The sequence below is a fragment of the Oryzias melastigma genome, linkage group LG22, assembly GCF_002922805.2.
Source record: "Oryzias melastigma strain HK-1 linkage group LG22, ASM292280v2, whole genome shotgun sequence".
NCBI classification, from domain to species: Eukaryota; Metazoa; Chordata; class Actinopteri; order Beloniformes; family Adrianichthyidae; genus Oryzias; species Oryzias melastigma.
Window position 1 is genome coordinate 22546734 of NC_050533.1, and position 20494 is coordinate 22567227.

Genomic DNA, 20494 nt, shown 5'->3' on the forward strand with positions numbered 1-20494 from the left:
AGTGGCCAACACCATGCCAAGTGCCCACATGTCAACGCTTTCATCCATGGGGAGACCCAGGATAACTTCAGGTGCTCTGAATGGGTTTACTTGGATTACGGTTCCGATTGAAAGTTTCTTTGCCTCTACAGCCAACCCAAAGTCTATAAGTTTCATATTGGTAGTCCTATGATCCGCAAGCATAATGTTGTCCAATTTGATGTCGCAGTGCGCCAGTCCGATACTTTTGAGCGCTTTGAGAGCCTTCAACAGATGCTGAGCGATGGATCTGATGTCACACAGATGAGTCACTCCGGGGTTTCTCCACACGATATCGTGCAAGCTTTCTTCCAAGAGCTCGTATACAATGCAAGTCACATTTTGAAATGTGAAGCATTCATACATCTCAATCAGATGGTTCTCTTCAGGATCCAGGTGTTTGATCAGTTTCATTGATTCCATCTCTCTCAGGCCGGTTTTGTTACGTTTCATGATTTTGATAGCACAAAACTCATGACCCCCCAGTTTGGTGCATTTGGCCACTTTTCCGAAGCTTCCCTCCCCGAGGAATCCCCAAACTTTATAAATTCCCCGATTTCCCACCAGATAATGGCCTTCCTTCACATCAAAAGATGTGTCTGTGTTTCCTGTTCTTGACATCTTTTCTTGTGTTTTGTTCTTCAGATCGTCCGTCACTTGTGAAGATTTGTTCTTAGAGAACAGCTTATCAACGCTGTTTGGAATGTCTTTGGCTTTGACTCTCCCACTCCGAGATGTTTCTCAGAGGAACATCCACACAGGATCAGGAGTTTGCGAGCTGAACAGATGATGCAGAATGACGTCACATGAGGTGATTTGTCTCTACATCATGTAATATGATCACTGACGTCAAATGGCGTGCTGTTTGGAAACGTCCTCACCAGGGGAAGCGTCAGGCAGTGACGTCATTCACACGCACCGCGGTCACGCGGACGTTCGCACGTGCACGCGCACGAGCCTGCCGTCAATCATTCCATTGTCAAAGTGCGCTAAATGAAACAGAGCTCGCGCGGTTCGCACGTGTTAACATCACGTGCACGTGAACATTAGTCGGAGGCGATTCTGCAGCATCGAATTCAAACTGTTTCCAACATTTCAGACTGATCCGGATGATCGAGTCTGCCCCCGATGACAGAGAGCTCAGCTGGACTCTGCTGACATGCGCACTCAGGAGGAAGTTCAGACCCAGAACTCCTGGACCCGTTCAGGGCAGGAAACACCTGGATGTTCAGACAGGTAAACCTCTGCGCTCTGTCCAACCTTTATTTTACCAGAGTGCTTTACAAAAACGGAGAGATTTCTTCTTCTGTTTTCTTTCCTTTTGTTCTTGTTCAGAAAGTTCCCTGAAGAAGTGAGTGACATTCCTGTGGTTAAGGAGATTGAGGGTCAGACTGATGCTTTTCTGGACAGTGACCTGAAACTCCAAACTCTAGAGCTGCAAAATCTGGAAAAGATGCTGAAACCCAGATGAGGGAGATGTGGGTCAATTTTCATTCAGGATTTGTCAAAAGCTGCTTTATTTTGTGTCCTGTCTGTGTTTTGAAGAATCTTTATTTGCTGCTTTCACAAAAAGAATGAACATTTGACTGCACATGTCCTGTGCAGCTTTTGACTTGGAGGAGGAAGTGCAGAACATCCTAGAAATTCTGCTGGGAAAGATGCTGGAACCAGTGGAGGACCTCAGCTGAACAATAACATGGAGTTCTCTGCAGCCGTTTTATTAATTATTATAATCCTTACCTTAAACATTACCTGGTTTACTAGCACACTTTTAGACAGTCAACTTCATAAGTTCCCAAAGAGGAGACACAATCCAAGTTACTGCAGGTCCGTTTCCTCTGCTGGTGTTTTCTCTGGTCCAAGATGGTGACAGCTGTCAGTCTGGAGCTTTCAGAGCGCGTGGAAGAAGGAGAGCCAGGAACAAGCCGGACAGGGAGGCAGCACGTTTGTTCTTTTGAGAGATTCCAAACTTGTGTGTGAAGTTACTTTCTGGATGTGTTGACCTTTGGGTCATGTGATGTCTGTGTCCTCTGGGTTGTCTGCAGATTGCTTTTCAAACTGGAACGAGCTGATGTTTTGGTGCTGATCACCCAAGACACTGACAAAGAGCTGGGATCCCAGCAGCAAGGAAAACTTCAGGAATGCCGAGCACACATGGAGGAATTTGCTGATGTATAGAAATAATTTATAATAATATATATATATATATATATATATATATATATATATATATATTAATCTTATAGTGTGCTGCTGTTTTCACAATTCTTCAGCTTCAGGGTGATCAGAACTATAACACCACATTTGGCAACAAGCAGCAAGAATCTGTTCAATTCACCTCTGAAACACTATTTTCTGACATTTTGAAACATTTTATTTACTTTTTTGTCTTTTTACAGACAATATGTAGAACATTTTTGTGAGACTAAAAGACGATGTGAAGACTGAGAGAAACGCTGCAGGCCGAGCTGCAGGCCGAGCTGCAGGCCTCAGACACAAAGAAGGCAGATGCTAATGCAGAAAAACACAAAACCAAATTTGTAGGAATCCGCTGCTTCTTTGTTTAACTCTCTGACATTTTCTTGTCTTTTAGTTCTTGTGCAAAACGAAAAAGAGATAACTTAGATGTTTGAATGGGACACATGAGGGAGAGGAAAAAGCTGACGGGGTGTCAGGCTGAAGGATTCTGGATGACGATCAGGAAGTAGTCCTTATCTATGAAGGGAAAGAGACAAACGGGTCAGCAGGTCAGTCATGGAACAGAGAGAGCAGAAAACTGCTTTTTGAAAATAAGATCATTAAGCAAAAATTCTAAAAAGAAATTAAAAAAAGACCTCCCAAAGCCTTAAAATGGAGTTTTAGTTTGTAAATAGAAAACATGGACACCTCTCCTGTGGGGTCGCTCTGATTCCTGTCAGACTATGAGGTCATTTGTCGTCCCTCACCTGGAGCGATCATGATTTCATTCTTTTTGGAGCGGACTCGCAGGAAGGTCAGGTCGTTCTGGGGGTCCAGCTCTCGCACCGTGCTCCTGGCCATCAGAACCAGCTGCTGGATGAGTCCGGCGTACTGAACCGTGCTCAAGTTGTCCAGAGTCGTCTTGATGGGGATTCCTGCAGAACCAAACGCTGCTTTGTTTACAGGCTGAGGACAAAACAATCCTCCAGATATTCATTCTAAAATACAATCAAATAAGCTCCCAGTCCTTCCTTAATGGAGCAGCAAACAATGATATTTAAAGTCTCTCATTCAAAGACTTTTTGATGGTTTCTTTAATCATAACAAGACCATTTTACTCAGATTGTACAGACAAACGATGATTTAGTAAACCATCTATTGTAAAGTGTTTCCAGTGATCTTTGAATTATGATGATGCAGTTTTTAGACAAAATTTAAAAACTCGTCATTTTCTAGGACCTAGTTTTTGCAGAGCGGCAGGAGTTTGTTAGAAACTCATGTTTGAGTTGTGGGCAAAACTGTTGGTGTGGAGCAACTCCGCCCCCACATCCCGTCACCCATCTCTTTATCTGCTCCCCTGCTAGCTTACAGCCCCTCACAACCTATTTGTCCTGCAGCAGAACATGTTAAAAACACCAAAACATTTTTCACAGTTTTCAAGGCCATTCTTAACTTGATCTTTTAAGTTTTGGATGTTTTCTTCCTCCCCATAGATAATACATGGCTAGCTTGCATGGTAGTGCAGACAAAATGAAGTGGGACCTCTCCCATCCTGGATACAAGCTTCTAAAAAGAACCCTTCAGGGGGAGGAGCTCCTAAAGAGAGGCAGGACTCCTCCACATCAGGGAGAGCAAGCAAGCAGACCTGACACATGCAGGAGAGGACATGATATTCATCCAGTAAGAGATGGAGGAGGCGGTTAGGGGGAGGAGGTGTTGGCCTGCTTGGTAAGACTGCAGGAGTCCAGATCAACAGCAGATAAAGATCATCAAACATCCTGAGGGACAAAACATGGCTCTCACTTTTAGCAAATCACAGCTTTATATTTTGTATGTCAGATTTTAAAAGTTCTACATGTGTCAGTTTATTAATAACTGGACAACTCTCTTTTATTACTGACCTCCAGTTTCACTGCTGGATACACTGAGAAGAAACATGAAGCATGTGATGCTGCTCCTCATGACTGTACCGGCCTCAACAACTCTCAGCTTTTCTACACTAGTCAAAAGAAAGCGAGTCGCCCTGCAGCTACACACAGAAGCATTGACTGTAGAAACATAATATATGCAATCCTGCACACAACTCAGAGGTGACTTTCTGATGAATTCCTGCTGTCTTTAGAAAATATGTCTTAAAAAAGAGTTTTTTTTTTAATGTTGGCTAAATCATAAAAATCGTCAATCATAATTTTAAAAAAATCACTGGGAATAGGTTTATAATAGATAAAAAAATAGCTAGACTTGTCAATGAATACTTCTTCTGACTAAAATTGGAACATTTTTAGCTTATAATGTATAGGTACTAAATAAAAACTTAACATAATTTTTTACAAATGCCACCAGTAACAATGTAGAAATATTACTAGATTTAGATTAATACTGATGGCAGATGCAGCATAAAACCAGTGGTTTAGGTTAGTTCCTGTAAACACCAGCAGCAGTTTTTACCTTCAGAGTTCACAATGATGACTCCCTGAACGCCTTTCTGGCTCTGAATCCTCTTCAGAGTTTCATCCACATCAGCCTGACAAACAGAAAAATATTACAGCCTCCAGAAAAGCAGCAAGTATGTTTGAAGCCTTCGGCTCTTCCTTTAACGCCAACGCCCGGTGATAACAACACAGCTAGCCAGAGCTCAAATAAACCCACCAAAGAAGACAAAAACTAAATTCATGTGGGAAATAGTCGCAAATGTATCAGAGGTGACTGTAATTTCTTACCATTTTACTCTCAAATTGGTGTTTAATGGCTAATTTTAAGGCGTTGCCAAGCGACACAGACACAATAATGCTAGCAGTTGCTAGTGCTAGCTAACACAAGACAAGAGTTCTTGCTTGAGGTCGCGTGCCAGTTAGAATGAAGTTAATTACTGCCACCTAGTGGATTGGAGGAATTTAACAACAAACACCTTAGAAAGTAGAAATGCTGCAGAAAACTACACTTTCACATTATTTTTCACAATAAAAACAGAGGAAAAATATGGTTACTATATTTACATTTGTGAATGTGATATTTTGCTCCTATGACCGACACATTCATTATGTAAAATAGTCATATTTTAATTGTTTTCAAATGAAACAAAATACAATGTTTTTTTCAATTTAAAAGATGATCAATACCATCTGCCCGAAATAATGTCATAAATGATGGAATATAACTATTTTTTTCTCTTCAAATGTAGTGCATGCCACGGGCCTCGGCCAATCAGCTTCTCCGCCTGCTGCATTTGAATTGTTTGTTCTCTCCTCTGTTTCCGGTTTCTTCACGCGCACTTCCTGGAAACGCTCCTTAGAAACAAGGGGAGGAGGCGCGTGCCGCTTTAAAACAAAATGGACCTCCAGGAGGTAATTTATACGACTTTTGTATAAAGTTTTTAGTTCCCTAAGGAGAACTGATCGATTGTCATTTTTATAGTTAGTTGTGATTATTTTTTTGGCCCCGACTCAACTTATCAGCTGTGCTAGTCTGTTAGCTAACGTTAGCTTAGCACCTCTGTGTGCGGAGTCCTGTGTTCCAGCAAGTGACAGGGGGAGAAAAATGACCTTTGCGATTACGAGTTTAAGCATGACTGGTTCTAGTCTTAGAATCTGACAGTATAAATTGTTTTTATTTAACAAAAATATTGATATAAAGCCTAGAAAAACACTCAGTGCTATGTCTGTTGGCTTTTCAAAATAAGAGTCTGAAGCCAGTGGCTTGTTTATTCTATGAACACAAAAGTCATTCTTAAGAATATTTTTCCACTTTAATTACCCAAAACTTATGTCTAAGCTGTTCACAGAGACTTCTACTAAAAAATAAATAAATAAATAAAAGCAAATTACACAGAGAAAATAATTGACCTTAATGTAATGAGATTAGATTTCATTGATATATTATATGGATTTTATTGAAGCAATCTATACATTACCGAGATTAACTTTGAAAATATTTATTTTTGCAGCTGTTTCAGTAAGAACCAAGTCTTACTAGGATAAGAAATCCTTAAAAAACAGAAGGTGAAGCAGATATAAGTTTTCTGTCCCATCTGACAGGTCATATTGCTGTCCATGGTGCTGAATGGATAGAAATGATGCTGATCTCTTTCATCAAACAGGAATTTTAATGTATTGATTTTAAATTTTGGCATTATTCTTGTATGGATTTCATTACCTAGCCATTTTTCTTACACCTTAAACCACAGCTGTGTAATTTGAATTATGGAAATCCATTTAGTTGCTTTCATTACCCTTGTGCTATCTTAGGCATGTTTACAGGAAAAGTGGGGTCATCTGGGGTGGTGGTGTTGGTGTGTGTATGGGGGGGGGACTTTGCCGCTGCAGTCAGTCATAGACGACGCTTGTCATGTTACCGTGACAACATGCCGGACCATGGATCCAGTAGTCCGGTTTTTGTGAAAAACAAAGCAATCTAAACAGAAATAATAACAAGATTAAAGCACTAAAGACCAACTGAATATTTATTTCTTTAGTAAATAACCATAGTATAAGTGGGATGATGCTGCATGCCGTGGAAGCCTAATTTGGCGCAGGTGCAATTAATTAACTCATGAACTCAGGGTGATTAACCACGTGCGTTAAAGCGTTAATGTTCACAGCCCTAATATTATGCCACCCCTTCCTCCCTGAACACATGGGTCAGCTCTTAGTGCTTGGATTTCTGTACGTGCAGTTTTTCATATTGTGCTGCAGAAAGGATTTTCAGGCATTATTGAGGCAAAAACATCACAATTTTAGTCAAAAACATTCAGAAAAATATTTTTTACGCATCTAACTTTGTGGTTGATTTTTATTTATTTATTTAAATTAATTGTTTTGCTCACATTTTCCCTACAATGTTTGGTGCAGTGAGGTGCTCTCCTGAAAGCTTGGGAGGGGTCATCTCTGTTGGCGATCATAGTTGACTCATAGCATGCAGGGGGGTTGACATTGTGGCTCTGGTTCTGAAGGTGGCAGCAGGAGACGGACGTCAGGTGTTAAGTCGCCCGGGAACTCCTAGTCCTAGTCACAGCATCAGCAACCAGGACCAGACCCAACCTCCACTGGGACCAGGAGGCTCTCAGCCCCTGGGGGGGCATGATCCACAGTTAGGTATGTTCATGGAAAATCTGCTCTTTCAACAGAAACAGGAGTTCTCCATGTCTGGATGGAATAAAAATGCATACTTTATATTTGGGGTGTGCCAAAATATCGATATTGCGATTATATTTAGTCCTGCGATTGATTCTCGATAGGTTCTCATGAGGTATTGATCTTTTATTTTTGTTTGAAGAGGCTGTAAAACGTTATATTTATCCCCCTTCAGTGAGACGTTCCTTCAGAGGGAGATGGGGGGGGGGGGCACGTCACAAGACTAGCTCTGTCTGGCAGCTACTTGAACTGTTTCCTTTTTGTTCTGTTGTTTACAACAAGTAGTTGCACTGCTGTTCATGTTTACTATTGTTAACACTGAATTTTACCGATAATTCCAATTCAATTGGTGTAAATAGTTGTCAAATGCACAGTATAACTGATTTTAGTAATACTAAATACAAAAATTTTAGCACAAAATACGACACAAGTTGTTTATTATGATTATGTTCCAGCTAGAAAATACATAAGGATACATTTCCCCAACAATATGTGTTCTTCCATATAATGTGAGTTATTAGAGATTATTTTTTACCAATATTACCAATTATCGCAGTATCGCGATACCATCGATATCATCGATATCGCGAGGTACCCAGTTATTCTCAGCCCTGCTTTACATGACGGTCCTGCTTCTTTTACTGCTGAGACTCTGAAAACTGTTTGCCTCATTTCAAGTTAAAATAAATTTTCCCAGCATGGGTCATATCTCATTTGTTGATGATTTTTAGAGAAAAATATGAGGAACTCATCTTGAATAAGAATAAGAAATCAGGTGGTGAAGGGATGTTCCTGACTTTTTAGTGTGCTCAGATTTTCAGGACAGCAGCCTCTCTCCGGCGCTCCGCCTTCTGCCTGCAGCCTCAGGGATGGAGCCCAGCCTCTCAGATCTGACACATGCAGAGTTTGCTCCTTTGAGGTGAGGACAACGTTTTCATGAAACCAGGAACACATTGGATTCCCTACAGACGTCTGTCAGCAGAGGAGAGGAGGTTTGATTTAAATGTTGACACCATAAATGAATAGGTTCTCCCTTCAGTCATGAAGTCATAAGGCTCCGAGATCAACCCCCCATCAGTCCAGTTCTCATATATCGTCAGTGATCACTGACGTTTGTTTCCCTGCAGATAAAAGGAGAGGCTGAGTGATGAATGAGTGACTGGTGCTTCTTTCTCTCTGTAGGGCGTGTCCCGACTTCTCAATGATATCACAGGACGACAGCACACACCAGGCTGGGGGGGGCGCCCCGTACCCCAGCTACCCGGTCCAAACAACTGTCCTGTCTGATAGGGGTCGGAGCAGCTGGTGCACTCTTTCAGAGCACAGTATGTCCTCCACCAACCAGTACAAACTGAAGGAAAGACCCCCCCCAGACAAGACTGCTGGTGCTAACAGAGACAGCAGCTCAGGAGAAGCAGACCTGCACGATGGGGGGGCTGCTGAGGGGAAAATGCCCCTGCAGGGGGACCAGGTAAAAGGACCTGGAGCATCAGGACCTGATCAGTTGAATGTCAGTGGGGGGGTCGACAGCCTTCTTCAGCCTCCAGCATCCTCAGCTCACGCCCCCAGCCCGTCTTCAGGAGGAGAGGCTGAGGCGGGGGCCGACCTCTGGCCCCCAGGGAACCAAAAAAAACTCTTCCTGGCTTTCCTTCCACAGTCTCAGTCCACTCCTGGGGAGGTCATGATCCCACCCGGGTCCAGAAGCCAAACAGGAGTGGGCCGGGCACTGCACCCCCCCTCACAGGTCCCGGCTCTGCCAAGTCTCACCTATGTGCAGAAAGTGGATGCTTGGAGGGCAGGCCAGAGCATAGGGCTGGGGGGGCTCTCTAGGACAGTTTCAGAACCCAGTCCCCTGACCTGCGTCCTCCCCTTTAGGTCACAGCAACCCCCCCAATTTGCTGCTGACCCTGATAGCTTTTCTGGGCTACAAGTGGGGCCTTCTGCCGATGCGTCTTCAGCCCCCAGCCTGGAGCTGGAATCTTTCTCCCCCTACATGACTTCAAAAGGATCGTCGCCCCCACCCTCTCCAAAGCCCCCGCAGCCCCACCTGGATAAGGACAATTCTGTGAGTGAACATTTCAAATGTAAAAAAACTTTGAGTATGAAGGCACTAAAGATGCAGATGTCATCCTATCTGTCTTTCATAGATATGTAACCTGGAAATAGACCACGCCCCCTTAACGATCCTGACTTCAATGACACCCAGAGGACCGAACCAAGACCCCAAACTCTCCCCCACAATCAAAGGATCCACTGCCACCCCCCTGGAGAGCTCTCAGCCATCTGAAGGTAAACTCAGTGAATCTCTTCTCTGAAAAACATTCTTTGACTTTTTTTTTTTTTTAGCTAACTTCAACCTTAAAGTTCAGTTTCAATTCAAGTTCAATTAAGATTTTACAGCTGCATCATTTTTTAACACACACTAACTGCATACGCTTGTCACAACAGCAGGTTTGTCTTGTTTGCACACATTTATTTAAAGTCCGAGTATTAGGGTCGTAAAAGATACAAGATACAGATTCTCTTCCTGTTGTGTCGTACTGTGTCATGTGATGTCAACAAAAAAAAGATCCAATTACAGGCTGTCTTCTATCAAATGTGGTTAATTCAATCGATTAATCGATCTGAGTCGATCTAAGCTTAATAGATCAATAATCAATCCATAAAGGAGGGATCGATCCTGCACATAATGCTAAACTCTACTAGCTTGATGCTAACATATGTATAATGGGGTTTCCCACAGGATGGCTAATGCTAATGCTTGGTCGACCTAATCATACATTGATGAGTAAATGGACATCTTTATAAACTCACAGGCAGGAATTTTACAAAGTATTTTAAGGAAACATTTTTAAAGTTTTTTGTAATTAATCTTTATTTGAAATTGCTTTTTCAAACATGCTTTCATCAACAATGACTCGATGACAAGTGACTTCACAGGAAATAAAATGAATGCGAAAAAAATAAATAAAACATAAATTAAAATCATCATACATTCTCTCTCTCACACACACAATGCTTTTTTGTACTGAGGTCTCAGAGTAATTTACATTTTTCAAACATTTCCGGAAATATTTTTTTAAAGTAACCATTTGTGGTCTAAAACACAATTTTTTTCCTCACACTTTCTTTTTCTTCTTGAATAAGGTGTAATGTTATACCATGATTGCCACCTAGTGGCCAAACTGAAACGTCCTCCAGGAGAACAATCGTTGGAGCTTCTCCATTTGAGAATCCAAGTAACACTGTATGATATTAACAGTCTCATTACATTTCACTAATACATTTTACAGTGTGTGAACTGTATCAGATTGATTTGAATATCTTCATAACATATATATATATATATATATATATGTCAATTTAAATTAAGTGGATCGAAGAATAAAAAAAAATCTGAATCAAATCAATCCAGGCTCTGGTGAATCTAATCGATTCTGGAAATTATTGGCAACACCCAACACTATGATTCAAATTGGCTGAAGATGAACCACAGTGAGGGATTTGTGTGTGTTGTGTTCACTAAACATATGTTGACCCTTTTTATTACAGCCCTTTAAAACAGTCTAAAAGACTCAAAACCAGGTTTGGATGTTTGAAGCTCTTATGTCCGATTGACATTTTGTTTTTGTTGCTTAAAATAATAAGTACCAGAAGGAAAAAAAGACTTTCTTTATTTAGAAGACTTTTTCATCTGTTTAAATTCCAAGTAGATGACAAATAAATAGATTGTATCAGAATTGGAAAGTATTTTATTTTCTAAAAGATTGTTGATAATCTTTTACGTATATAGTTGCATATTGAACCATATGAGAGAGAAAGATGCTGCAGGTTTAACAATCTGTTTAATCAAATCGATTCCTGCTATACCTAAGCAATCTGTCTGAGGCAAGTTTTTAATGGAATCGACCTAAACCATTTGGACTGATTTATTTTCAAACATGAAAACAACAGTGTCATCATAGTAGACAACACACGTGGTGATCAACCATTAATCCAGTCCCATGTGTGGAAACACTTTGAATTTGGTAAAGTAGGACTGCCACGATTAGTTAACTAATCATCGACTATTAGAATAGTTGACAGCAAGTTTAATAGTTGATTTGTCGTTATTTTATGTTATATGAAGTCAGTGTAGTAAAGTTAAAAGTTATAATGGCATTTTGCTAGCTTTTTGGACTATTTTAGCATTTATTAAGAGTTTTTTAGGCTATTTTGGAGTTCGAAATTTTTTCAGCTACATGCTAGCAGTTTTGACTAAGTTAAGATTCTTAAGATTTTTTTGTTTTGTTTCTTAGGCTGTTTTGGAGTTATGCTAATATTTCCGCTACATGCTAGCTATTTTGGCTAATTTAAGATTTTTTTTTTTGGTTTTTAGGCTGTTTTGGAGTTATGCTAATATTTCCGCACATGCTAGCTATTTTGGCTAATTTAAGTTTTTTTTTTTTTGGTTTTTAGGCTGTTTTGGAGTTAGGCTAATATTTCAGCTGCATGCTAGCTGTTTTGGCTAACAGGATTTTTTCAGTTTTTAGGCTAATTTGGCATTTAACTAATATTTTTGTTGTCTATCAGCTTCAGCATTTTAAGCATAAGCATATTTAATTTATTACCTTGAAGAAGTAGAATTCCAGAATCTGAAAACTTCACCTGGACTGTTCAGTACCGACTATCTCTGAGTCACAGTGGTGGAAGTTTTGGATAAAGGTGTCCTGGGTCGATATTAGGTCAATGAATCGGGTCGTCAAACACAAATTATGATATGAATCGTATGGTTTCTAAAATGAATCAGTACTCCTCTGTAGAGATTCACACGTGCGTCTTCTGCTCCTTCATGCTCTTCTCTGCAGAGACTTTTGCCACAAACAGTAAATCTGAACGTTTTTACGTTTCAGGGGGAATTCTTGTCAAACAGGACTTTTCTAAGGAGGTGACTGAATCCGTGGTGAAAGTGGATTCCCCCCTGGATGCCGGCGGATACAGGGGGGGTGGAGAGGATTCTACCTTCAGTTCTACAGCAGGATTGGGGTTGCGGGGGCAGGTATCAACAGGCTTGCCTGCAGCCTCTTCAGCCCCCCTCCTCTCAGAGGACAGGCCTGCATTAGTGCAGATGGAAGCCAGAAAGCTGCAAGGTTCTTCTGCCCCCCCCTCCTCTGCTGCTGCAGACCCCTGGAGGATGGGGGCCAGGTCCCACTCGGACCCCACGCTCAGCTTAAAGGAACCGAGGCAGAGTCACCCCCCTACTCCATCTCTACACCCCACTCACCCATCTACCGCTACCCCCACCTGTCCGTCACACCACAAGGCCGAGGGTGAAGCTGCGGGGGGGTCCCGCCTCCTCTGTGATGCGGCCCGGCGGACGGAGCCTGAGGGCTGCAGCGCCGCGCCCCCAAAGAAAGTTTTAACATCGCAGGTCTCCGCTGGGCCTCCGTCCGCGAGCACACAGCAGCTCTCACACCAGGGGGGGCTCCCGAGGGACGACGAGGAGCCCGGACAGGCTGAGCCCCCCTCCCTCACTACCCCAGACGCCGACCTGCTGAGCGACGGGAGCAGTGACAGCTCTCTGACCATCAGGGTGGCCAAGCTACTGCAGGATGACCCCGCCTCCACCACACTGTCCAGCCCCCCCAGCACCGCGGAGCAGGATAGCAGAGGTAAGGCGGCACCGGATCTTTGTGTGTCCGGCAGAATTTCTGTGGTGTGTGTGGGGGGGTCAGAATACTCATGTTTGCCTGTTTCAGAGAGGAAGGCGTGCTGCCGCCAGCCTCTGCAGCTGCATGAGGAGGACAGGAGGGGGGTGGAGGAGGTGAAGAGGGAGCTGCTGCTGAAGGTGCGTCTGCCAGTTCAGACTCAATGACCCCGCCCCCCCCAGCCCTGAGAGCCTCTGTGCCTCCCCGTAACTGTGTCTGGTTCTTGCAGGGTGAAGGCAGCACAGACACCGGGGGGAGTTCAGACACTGGGGGGGCCGCAGCCTTCAATCCTGCAGAAGACCGTTTTGGTTTTAGTGTGCCCCCCCCAGATAACCTCTTCAAGCCACTTGTAAAGGGTTTTCCCTCCACGTCCTCTGCTTCTCCGCCCTCCATGGCAACGCTTGGTCCCTCAGTGAAGAAAAGGCAACAGGAGGGAGGGGCGACGTCGGCACAGTCAATCCAAAAATCTGATTTTGACCCCCCCTGGAGCCACAGTGTGAGTCAGAAAAGGGTAGAGACTGTGGTGGGGCAGGACAAAGAGCCCCCCCTGTCTGAAACCAGCTCTGCCTCCGATGTCAGCCGGGAGGGGGGGCAGTCTTCTGTTGCCGGGACACAGCGCGTCCTGACCCCCCAAACCTCAGCTCACAACCTCCCCTCAGCCGGCACCGCCTTCAGGCGATTGTCTGCCAGCAGTCCTGATGGAGGAATGGGATCCTCCCGTCCCGCGGGGGGGTGGGACCACGGAGAGCAACAGATGCCTGAGAGTAGCAGGTTTCAGAGGGGGGAGTTCTCCTCCACAGCCCATCGCAGAGGTGCAACAGCATCGCCACCCTTATTCGAGCAGACTCCAGGTGAGTTTGGGGGCGGGGCTTCTTCTCCCAGTAGTCTTGCACTGGTTAAACATTTCAAAGTGGGAGGGGCAGAAATATAAAAGCCAGTTGACAAGTTCAAACAATTAAAATCCCAGAGGAACAAGCTTCATGTCTGTGCCCCCCTCCCCACAGCTGTTCCAATGCTGCGTCCCTACAAACCTCCCGGCAGCGACGAGCTCTTCTACATCCCTGATAGAGAAGCCAGCGCCTCTCCTGCCAGCACCATGGAGAGCTCCCACCCAGGTAAACCTAGCCGATGCACTTCCTCCTGTAACCACCAGAGGGCTGTCTGTCAATGCAAATCCATTCAATTTGCAATTTGACCTTTCACTGTGAAAATATAAAGTTTACTTATATTGCGCTGTAATTTGTCGTGGTGCTTTTGTGTCAAAACTCAAATGAAATTGCAAAGAGCGCCCCCTGGTGTAATGCATTTTCATTAGCATAACATCGTGCTTTATCTGCCAAAATTCAGAGTAAAATACAAACTGTCAGACACTCATCAGGGTGGGGGGCTTCCACTTTCATATATTTGCTGGTGTCTCCAGCAGATGTGTTTGGAGTTGAGAGGGGGAAGTTCTCTAATCCTCTGGGTTAGGATTTACATTTTGTCCTTAAGTTCTCCAAATGAAGAGGAGGCGGGATTTAACAAATTTATGATTTTATTTGTATTTAATATTTTATTTTTATAAATGTCATATTGAATTGTAATTTATTATATTTAATTGTTAATAGCATAGCATAATCTGTGCTTGCTGGAGATGTTACCATGACAGCGCGACGCACCACATTTTAAATGGTCGTTTTTTTGTGAAAAATTATTTAAACTTAAATATACATCAGGACTGAAGTTCTAATAATTGATTTAATGTTTATTTCTTTCATAGATGACCATGGTATGAAGCAAGAGACTAACACGAAAAAAGAAGAAAACGCATAAAAGTTTCTGTAATTAATTAATTGTGATTAACATGATCATTTCCTAATTAGGGTTAAACCTTGATGAGCACTGAGGCTCCACCCCCTTTTTCTCCCTTTACTGACATGTTTACGGTTCCTCAACACTCTGAAACATTCTCAGACCAGGCTGTATCTGACCCCCCCACATTGGAGGGAGCCTGAATTTGTCCTACCAGTGTCTGTTTCAAACGTTTAGAGAGGGGGTGCAGCATGTCCTGGTTTAACTGCTTAATTAACCAGGGGGGGTGTAACTCTAACAGGCTCAGACGACGCCGTCCCCCCTCCCTTCGGCAGTGACATCCTCGGGCAACAGGACCCCGGGTTGGAGGCTGGGGTGACATTCAGGCACGCTGAGGGCATCTACAGCAAGAGGGTGAACTCCTTTAACATGCAGACAGGTGAGCCCCCCCCACTTCCTGAAACCAAGTCCTCATGAAGCAGTGTCCTAGTGGAGGGAGGGGGCTTCACAAGCTTTTTCTAAAGTGTTGTTCTTCTCTGCAGACACCCCAGCTCACCCCAGCCCTCCAAAATCTCAGCTGCCCCCCTCCACAAACGGGCAGGTTCTCAGGAGAGAGCAGAGGGTCGGCCTGCACCGCTCCCCCCACCCGGAGCAGACTGGCCCAGACCATGCGGCCCACAGCCTGGACCTGCTGTGGCAGAAGTTTTGTGAGGCCTTGGGGGGGTCCGGTCCGGCATGTAGCAGAGAGGCGTCACTGGTGGAGCGTCTGCAGCGCCTGTCCCAGCTCATCCACAGCATGGGGGGGCTTCAGGGGGAGCAGAGCAGAGGAGAGAGGGGGGGTCATGGTACAGAACCACAGAGGAGAGTTTGGGCCAGCAGAGAGGACAGAGCTGAGGAGGCTCTACAGGGGGCGGACAGCGTCCAGTCCCTGCTGTCCTGGAGCTCCTCATTGGTTCACACGGAGGGGACGGAGACCCCCTCCCCCGGGTCTGACTCCAGCATCGATACGCAGCGCCTGATCTGGGTCTACGGAGCCCACAGAGTCCAGAAGATGAAAAACGGAGCCATCCACAGGCAGAAAAGGGGGGTGACGCATCGCACAACCCCTCCGTCTGCCCCCCCTCCATTAGGACCAACAGAGGACAGGGTAAGAGGTCTCCCTGCTTTGACTTTACTGGCTCTGCTCAAAAGTGCTGAGTCATGGAAGCATGTTTTCTTCATTTGTTTTCCAGGAGTCTGCGCGACACCGAGCCTGCTCCACCTCAGAGGGGAGGAGCAAAGACACCCAAGCAGGTCAGTGGATTTGGGGGTTGAGGTGGGCGGAGCAAAATCTGATCAAGATCATAGACCCACATAATGCCTTTTTAGTCTGTGCAGAATCCTTCTGCCGTTGAGTTTGGGTCCGTCACAGAGCTCCACTCCTTTTTTACTCCTCCCACAGGAAACAGCAGGACACGCCCACTCACCAGAGACGTTGGCACCACCTTTCCTTCTCCAGGAGACGCCAGAAGCTTTGGACAGACCTCATCATCTTCATCCAGCACAGTGAGAGGAGGAGGGACGCCCCCCAAGTGTCAGACCAGCTCAAGACGGGGCAAAAGCCGAAGGAGCCCCCCCCAGGCTCATCCTGGAGGTGAGACACATTTGACTTGCTGCAGCGTCTCTGTGGGGCTCAGAACCAGCAGCTCTCCTCCTCCTCCTCCTTCAGGGGTGTCCTGGTTCATCTCCGCTGACACGCTGAGGTCAGAGGAGCGGAAGGAGAACCGGCCCGAGTCTGCAGCCTGGTTCCAGCACTGGTCCCGGGTTGAACCGTGGAGGGAGCCGCTGCGACTACGACAAGTCCAGCAGGACCGAAGACGGCAGCAGACTGTCCCGGAACCAGAGCCCAAGGCCAGGTCGCTCAGCTCCACAGGAGGGCCCATTTCTCTGCAGGTCCTTTTCCCTTCTTGCTCATTTTGATTTCAGATAAATTTTTTTCTTCGTTTTCATTCATTTTCCCTCCATCCTGCAGGAGGCGCTGCGGGTGCGTCGCCCGGACTTCATTATCCAGTCCAGGCAGAGGATGAGGCGTCTGGATTTACAGGCCCAGGAGAGGAGGCTCCTCAGCCTGGAGGGAGCATTCTGCTACCAGACGGGGGCTCCAGTGAGGCTGAGGACGCCTGCAGGTACCCCCCCTCCCCGACAGATTCTGTTGTTGCTTCAGGAGCTTCTGTCTCAGACTGATGTTCTGTGTGAAGGTCCGCTCTTAAGGAGGGCCGTTCCGAGGAAGGAGATGATCCAGAGGTCCAAACGGTGAGGAGGCTCTGACCTGTGCTGATGTCTCCTGTGATACATGATGATGAGTTCTAGTGCTGTGACAGAAACTTGAATGGATCTGCTGTGAATCAAAGTATTGTTCTCATCCGTCACTGTGTCTTTAATGACTTATTGTATGAGTTAGTTTGTGTTTATTCGCATAATTATGATTTATTGGAAACCCTGTTGTTGCGAATTTGTGTTTTTTCAGGTTATGGACGTAGTGTGAGTCACAACAAAACAGTATAAGAACATGTGCTTTAATCATAATAATGATCATTTCACTCCGTCGTCTGACATGTGTGCATCATGGAGGATTTATAAAACACATAAGGCCTCTTGATTTAGTGTCATGTCAAAAGTGGATTAAGAACTAATTTATTTTACTATTATAAGATCATATTAATTAAAAAAAATCAGATGTTCACAACTTGTCTGAAAGGAGCATCTGAATGGAAAGGTTCCTCATACAACATTCCTCATGTTATACGCCACTGGACTGATTTTAGCGCTCAAGATAATCAAGAGAGTGTGGTTGATTTTCAAAATAAAAGATTTGAACGGGTATAATTTATTAGTTCTTCCGCGGCCGCGGCAATTCATCCACGGACCAGCACCGGTCTGCAGCCCGATGGTGGTGGACCTCTGTCCTAAAGGATGTCTTTGTAGAGGAGAAGGCCTGGTTTACACTGGATCTTCTGCAGTGCATCTCCTTTGTGTTGTTTAGAGAATCTGTATCCTAACTGTGAGGTTAGTTTACATTGTCTCTGTTGCGACTCCGTCTCCCCCCCTGCTTCTGGAGGAGTGGTTTGTCCTGTCGCCCCCGTGTCGAGTACAGTAGTTCGCCCTGCTCTCTTTGCTCGTGGTCCTCATGCTCTCTCCTTCCTCAGAGTTCTTATAAAATGCATGTTTTGTGTCATAAAGGACTTAAATTTTCGTCATCCATGGTGAAAATGGAGGACAGTGTTGTTTGGGGTGCTTTATCACATGGCACATCACTTTAAACATAAAAGAAAAATCTGATACATTTTTATTTTGAAAGTACAACAAACATTTTATTTTGAAACCCATAGTCATTTCCTTTTTTTCTGACTTTTCAAAACCTTGACAAACTAGAAACAAACTCAACAAAAAGGTTACGTTGTGAAGGGACAGATGCAGACATGATGGAGGCGATGTATTGAAAAATGAACTTTACGGAGACATCCAACATCTGACCTTCAGTTTGAGATCAATCCCTGATCTGACATCACAATCTGTGGAGAACAGGAAGTTCTCTTCATTTATCTGCTGTGATTTTTCAGGATTTATGAGAATCTACCGGAGGTGCAGAGGAGGAAGGAGGAGGAGAGGAGGAAGGCAGAATATCGCTCCTACAGACTGAATGCACTGCTCTACAACAAGGTAAACACCACCAGATTATTATGGGATTGTCCTCAGATATGATCCACATTTTCATCAAAATACGTTAGTCTGAGTTTGTTGCCATGGTAATTTAGTGATGCCAGTTTACCTGCAGAAACTTTGAGCTCAGTTTAGCCCCTCCCACCCTTACCTGAGTATTTTCACTGTTTCTGATGCAGAAGTTCCTGCAGAATCTCTGATGATTTCTCCTCTTTGTTACATAATCATGTTAGACACAAAAGACTCACAGGTTACATATAATCTCGCTGATAATCTGCCTGTTCCTGATGACGCTTGTCTTTCAGAGGATTACGGAGCGCGTCCTGGGACGTAGATCTGCATGGAGATGACCACCGACTCCAAACAACGCCGGCTTTTTAAATAAATAAACCAAAACCTGACTGATGTTTCATAGATTATGTTGTGAAGTTTTTAACTTTTTTCAAAAATGCTTTGATGTTTTTACAGTTGAAATAAACATTTTTACTGTTTTCTTAAGGATTATTCTGAGTTATTGGAGAATATTTACAAACAGATGCTCGTTTGGCTTGATTAGTTTATTGATCAGGAAGTGTGACAATTGACAAGGTGGCAGATTACACACAGATTACAAACATCCTGCAAATTATTTGGACACTCGTGCGCTGAGCCTTCTACAGTGCAAATAAATAAAACTATAAGTTAATGACATGTAAACATATACCACATGAAAAATAGCTTAATTGTCTTCATCTTTAACTCTTAACCCCCACTTCCTAATGTCATAAATTATTCAAACTTCTACAAAAACAGCCCATTTTAGGGATTTTAATCCTTTAAAGATTAAAGATTAATTTTTTTATAAAATGACCGTATCCCTCTTGGGATTACATGGTTGCTGGAGCCTATCCCATCTACTGTTGGGTGAGGGTGGGGTACACAAACACACATTCACACCAATTTAGATTCATCAGTGAATCTATGCAGCATGTTTTTAGACGGTAAGGTTCCCAGACAAACCGACACATGCACAGGAAGAACATGCACACAGAAAGGTCAGAGTTCAAACCAGGGTCTTCTTGCTGTGAGGCAAGAGTGATAACCACTACACCATAGTGCAGCCCCTAATAATAATATTAATAATGTAAAATCTGTTTTCTATTATCGTGTTAATGCCTCCGGAGTGGCTATTAAAGGGTTAAAATCCTTCACAGGTTGTTTTGAAGTGTTTTTTTTTTCTAAGCGAGTACGTTTGCTACCACAAAGGCTCAGCCTCACTGAAATATTGAAGCCACATGAGAGTAAACTGCAGTCAAAAAAGAACACATCTCTGCAAAGCAGATGCATCTGGGCAGACGCAAGCGCTGCATTAATGGATGCAGCAGATGCATATAGCCAATGTTACAGATGCAGGTGCTGCATACAGCTGATGTTTGTGCTGCTCGAATGCAGATGCAGGTGCTGCTCGAATGCAGACGCAGGCCCTGCTTGATTGCAGACGCAGGTGCTGCTTGAATGCAGACGCTGCTCGAATGCAGACACAGGTGCTGCTTGAATGCAGACGCTGCATGAATGCAGACGCAGGTGCTGCTTGAATGCAGACACAGGTGCTGCACTAATGCAGATGCATACAGCTGATGGAGGGGCTGCATGAGAGCAGATGCTGGTGCTGCCTGAATGCAGACGCAACAGCGTCACATAATTACTTTTGGATTTAGAGAAACACTAAACATCAGGATCGGCTTCAGGAACTTTGAAGAGCTTCAACGTTTCATCCAGAACTTAATCTCGGAGACTCCTGGTGTCCTTCCTGGTCTGGTGCGCTCAGGCCTGCAGCAGACTGTGGACCCTCTGCAGCTGCCGCTGGGACAGGACCAGGCGGTGGACCTGCTCCTGACCACGAGGGCATGGCACCATGAGTCGCCCCACCAGCACCGTCTCTCCCCCCCTTTCCTCTTTGGCCTGCAAGCAGAGTTTAGATGTTCTGAATTCTGAAGCCGAAGTTCAAACCCA

General features: G+C 44.4%; 3 protein-coding genes across 23 annotated transcripts in view; 1 reads left to right on the top strand and 2 right to left on the bottom strand.

Moving 5' to 3' along the window:
- Window positions 1-2369: 2369 nt before the first annotated feature.
- On the bottom strand, window positions 2370-5056 carry dynlrb1 (dynein, light chain, roadblock-type 1). Of its 2 annotated transcripts, XM_036210074.1 has the most exons (5): window positions 4917-5020; window positions 4645-4720; window positions 4098-4225; window positions 2964-3131; window positions 2370-2733 (listed from the first exon to the last, which is right to left on the bottom strand). In XM_036210074.1, the coding sequence occupies exons 3-5, from the start codon at window positions 4156-4158 to the stop codon at window positions 2690-2692; spliced, it is 273 nt and encodes a 90-aa protein (XP_036065967.1). In that variant the 5' UTR covers window positions 4159-4225; window positions 4645-4720; window positions 4917-5020; the 3' UTR covers window positions 2370-2689. The 2 variants fall into 2 exon arrangements, with proteins under 2 accessions (XP_036065967.1, XP_024126135.1); XM_024270367.2 differs by lacking the exon at window positions 4098-4225 and having other exon boundaries at window positions 4917-5056.
- A 378-nt stretch (window positions 5057-5434) lies between these two features.
- On the top strand, window positions 5435-18918 carry alms1 (ALMS1 centrosome and basal body associated protein). 2 transcript variants are annotated; one of them, XM_024270306.2, is made up of 18 exons: window positions 5435-5540; window positions 7145-7286; window positions 8139-8244; window positions 8508-9390; window positions 9473-9614; window positions 12218-12976; window positions 13064-13152; window positions 13242-13863; window positions 14017-14127; window positions 15105-15242; window positions 15346-15950; window positions 16036-16096; window positions 16245-16436; window positions 16512-16735; window positions 16815-16968; window positions 17041-17095; window positions 18403-18502; window positions 18808-18918. In XM_024270306.2, the coding sequence occupies exons 1-18, from the start codon at window positions 5526-5528 to the stop codon at window positions 18850-18852; spliced, it is 4443 nt and encodes a 1480-aa protein (XP_024126074.1). In that variant the 5' UTR covers window positions 5435-5525; the 3' UTR covers window positions 18853-18918. The 2 variants fall into 2 exon arrangements, with proteins under 2 accessions (XP_024126074.1, XP_036065949.1); XM_036210056.1 differs by lacking the exon at window positions 5435-5540 and adding an exon at window positions 6823-6857.
- A 122-nt stretch (window positions 18919-19040) lies between these two features.
- Window positions 19041-20494, bottom strand: part of dctn1b (dynactin 1b) — a 38981-nt gene continuing 37527 nt past the window's right edge. For all 19 annotated transcript variants that reach the window (XM_036210064.1, XM_036210066.1, XM_036210065.1 and 16 more), the window contains one exon: window positions 19041-20443. In XM_036210064.1, coding sequence (XP_036065957.1) covers window positions 20306-20443 — 138 coding nt within the window. In that variant the 3' untranslated portion in view covers window positions 19041-20305. The remainder of the gene's footprint in view (window positions 20444-20494) is intronic.